Source organism: Triticum aestivum, unplaced genomic scaffold (assembly GCF_018294505.1).
Source record: "Triticum aestivum cultivar Chinese Spring unplaced genomic scaffold, IWGSC CS RefSeq v2.1 scaffold175700, whole genome shotgun sequence".
NCBI classification, from domain to species: domain Eukaryota; kingdom Viridiplantae; phylum Streptophyta; class Magnoliopsida; order Poales; family Poaceae; genus Triticum; species Triticum aestivum.
This window is the reverse complement of record NW_025227346.1, coordinates 2,966-6,836: the sequence shown is the minus strand read 5'-3', so window position 1 is coordinate 6,836 and position 3,871 is coordinate 2,966. Positions and strand designations below refer to the sequence as shown.

The following is a 3,871-nucleotide window of genomic DNA, read 5'->3' as shown; positions in this document are numbered from 1 at the left end:
GGGGGGGGGTTTGAAAATGGGACCTTTAGTACCGGTTCGTGACATGAACCGGTACTAATGGCAACCGGGACTAATGGGCGTCACACCCTTTAGTCCCGGTTCGTGGCACGAACCGGGACTAAAGGGCCCAGGTGAACCGGGACTAATGCCTTAGCCGCACGAACCGGGATAAATGCACCCATTGGTCCCGGTTCTGGACTGAACCGGGACTAATGGGGTTACCCGCCTGGACCAAAGCCCCCTTTTCTACTAGTATCAGAATATCTCTTCAGTTTCAGTGTGCACAAAGTTTCAAATTTTTTATGTATACTTTTTTCAAATTCAATCTTTCACAATATGTATTCAACCATCTTAATTTTTTGTCATTATGTGTATGTGTCTAGAGTTCTGATTGTCCGATGTATAAAATTTTGAAGTTAGTCGAATTTGGTTCGCATTTAAGGTAATCATGTCAAGTTAGCTTCATTTTCCCGTCTTTTTAGTCTTTCTATTGTAATATGACATTTCAATAATTATTATAGTCAAATCTCAAACTAAAGATTTGTGGTTGAAAGTTTAGTTGTAATGTTATGCAAATGAAGTTATATATGTTTATGTATCAAATCTCAAACTAAAGATACATATGTTTGTGTATCATGCACACACATACATATATATGGTCTTAGAACTTAGGGGTCGAGTTCACCCTAGGGCCTTCTGAAACACAGGGCCGACCCTGCCTGGGTGGCCCACACGATATAGGCTGGGTCATCGACGTGGGGAACAAACAACCTCCTTAGCCTTGGTGATGGCTTGAAGTCGCTGAGGTCAACAATGGTAAGACGAGAGTGCGTGACGACGAAGAGCACATCCTTGCTGTTTGCAGTCGATCTCTAGCCTGCCATGGGCGTCAGCCCTGAGGCGGCCGGCCATAGGCTAGAAGGCAACGAGGGCCTTGCCTAACGCTGTCTTCAACTTGGTCACATCAAAGAAGGCGTCGTCGGTGGTATGCCGCCGGTAGAAGCGGACGACTGGAGTGAGACCTCTGTTGGCTAGCATGAGGTCGAGTGGTGAGAGCCGCAGCGCTTTCCTCGGTGTGTCGCCGGCCGGGACTAAAGGTGGACCTCTAGGTGCGTGCAAAAATTCATGGATAAACGACATTCGTGGAGCTCGCGCCAAAATGGACAAAATCAGCTATGAAAACTGCGCTTTTTCAAACTTTCTCACAGACCTGATTTTTTCCTTTTTGCCATGAGTTCCTCGAATGTCCAAACTCCACCAAATTTGGCACGGGCATCATGCATTCGATCATCTTGCACCATAAAAAAATCATAATTTTATAAAGTTTTCAGTTACACGGGCATCACGCATTCGATCATCTAGCACCATAAAAAAATCATAAATTTTATAAAGTTTTCAGTTATTTTAAATGATTTCTTGATCACACCTGGGAACATCTGGACCTGTATGCAGAGTGACCGCGTCGCATTACTTACATTGTTACAACTAAAAATTACTCCCTCGCCGAGCTCAGCAAGCTTCCTCCCATCCCAGTATATAGATGGATTCAAATCAATTAACTTTCGCTGCCATGGCTGAAGGTGACCGGGTAGAGTGAGCACCAACACAGACAGAGCACAGGGACTAAAAATAAATAACCCAAGAGTGCTTGAGCACGTAAACCATCCCATTTGCAGTAATTATCTTCATCCCAGTAAAAATAATCGTGCATTCCACGAGCAACTACTGTACTCTGAAGCTGAGACCAGAAGGATTGAATTCAATTGTATAAGCCTAGTGTAAGCTGCTTAAGATTATTTCTTGGTGTACAAACACCTAACAGGGTACAATTATCGAACATCCATGACTCGAACACACCTGGTACATGCAGGTTAAAACTTAGAATACAACATGTTGTCGAATTTGGCATACAACAAACGCTTCAACTCGCTGAGAATTGCAGCCTCTATAGACATGATGATGCGCACACTGCCATCACCCTGTGCGCTGTCAATCAGGTGCACAAAACCTCCGCGGTTTGGTTCAGCACGGAACATAGCCAATGGCCTCCCCCAGCTGAAATCCGCATCGTATGACGGCATGCCAAGCCAGCTGACAACTCTAATGACAGTCACCGGCAAATTGCCTGTAGCCGGGCGCTCGTCGTCCCTCTTTGCTAGCTCGAGGTAGTCGATTGCCGAATGCACTAGCTCGTCGTTCACCCGTCTGTGGGTGTCTCTGATTCGCTGCGCGATGTAGCTCAGCTCGCGCGAGGTGATGGCATGCACGTTGTCGCCGACACTTAGGTTTATTATCGCGTTGCCGAAGTAGCCGTCTGGGAGTGGTGGCCTCATGATGCGGCGGACGTTGGCCGAGAACATAAGTTGTGTCGCAGCATCCGGGGGTAGCTGCCGGGCTAAACACATGCATTGCCACAGGTGGGCGCTCACGGCGCTAAACGTGCTCACGCTATCACCACCAGATATGTGCTTTAGAGTGGAAAGTTGGTCCTTGCCAAGGGTGAAGGCCACAACCTCGTTGACGAGTGGCCCTGGCTGCGGCGGTAGGTTTATCTTGGGGCTAAAAATGGAAAGTGCGTCGGGATGAACAACAGGTGGATCACGCGCACACAAGCGCGAGCGGTCATGGCAGGGGAGGTTCACCATAGCCCGGTCGCCGTCCCTGGAGAAAGCTGACCATGTCCTTAAGAAGTGGAATACAGCAGATCCGTCCATAGCAGCATGATGGATTGCCGACCCTAAGACCACCCCACCCCACTTTAAGAATGTCACCTACATACATATATGGATTAATTTGTTTTACATACTACTAATTGCTTCTGAATAGTACCCTCCTACATATTACTTCTGTTAATTGTAGGTGTAGTTAGTAATTGATTTGGATAGAAAGGACTAGATAGGAATCAAACGGACCTGGGTTGCCCATAAGAGGTCATCTGAGTCGCTGACGTGAGGAACAAACAGCCTCCTCTGCTTCGTTGATGGCTTGAAATCGCTGAAGTCATCCATGGTGAGACGAGAGTGAGCCATGAGGAAGAGCGTGCCCTTGCCGTTGCAGTCGATCTCCAACGTGCCGTCTGCGCCCGCCCTCAAGCGGCCGGCCAGGGGGTAGAAGGGCACAAGCGCCTTGCTCAACGCCGTTTTCAACCTGGTCACGTCGAAGAAGTCGTCTCCGGCGGTTTCTGGTCGGCGGTAGAAGTGGACGAGTGGGGTGTAGCCTCTACTGGCTAGCATGAGGTCGAACGGAGAGAGCCGGAGCGCCCTGCTCGGCGTGTCCGCCGCCGGCGTCACGAAGCAGGACTCCACCACCTGCACCTCCTCCTCGCCGGCCATTCCTAAGAGTAGTTGTGTTGTTGTTTCTCCTTGTTGCTCTAGCTACTACCGGATGTTGTCTTGCTTTTCTTCTAGCGCTGCTGCTACTTCTAGCTACCCAGATGGAAATGGGCAGTGAGGATCGCATATCTTTTGGCATGTGATTGCATATCTTCTAGACATGATAATGGTAAAGAAAAGCGGTCTGGTTGATGTGGACATTCATGGCGATATCAACTCTCGTCGTTTTCTTTCCCTACAGTTGTATGATAGTGAGCAGAGCTTAGCATTTTTGTTGTACCATCACCATGCTGCTGTGTTACCCATTGAAGGAAACTAAACACATTGTTTGGAGGCAGGCGCACATCCCGCCATTGATTCTCTGTCGGGCCCTGTTAGAGGCAGAGCAGGGAGAGATAGACGCCGGAAGAAGAGGTGAGAAGACAGACAGACACACAGATGGACGGACCGGTCAGTGGGAAAACAGCGAGAAGTGATCGCTCCATCAATAATTGCTTGTGAATATCTCTCCTTTTTCTTTAAGACGAAGACGATCTCTT

The 3,871-nt window shown here is 48.3% G+C and overlaps 1 protein-coding gene across 1 annotated transcript; it reads right to left on the bottom strand.

Moving 5' to 3' along the window:
* Window positions 1-1,753: 1,753 nt before the first annotated feature.
* LOC123172704 (putrescine hydroxycinnamoyltransferase 1-like) lies at window positions 1,754-3,416 on the bottom strand. Its single transcript, XM_044589639.1, has 2 exons — window positions 2,913-3,416; window positions 1,754-2,771 (listed from the first exon to the last, which is right to left on the bottom strand). The coding sequence occupies exons 1-2, from the start codon at window positions 3,330-3,332 to the stop codon at window positions 1,872-1,874; spliced, it is 1,320 nt and encodes a 439-aa protein (XP_044445574.1). The 5' UTR covers window positions 3,333-3,416; the 3' UTR covers window positions 1,754-1,871.
* Between the last annotated feature and the right edge of the window lie 455 nt (window positions 3,417-3,871).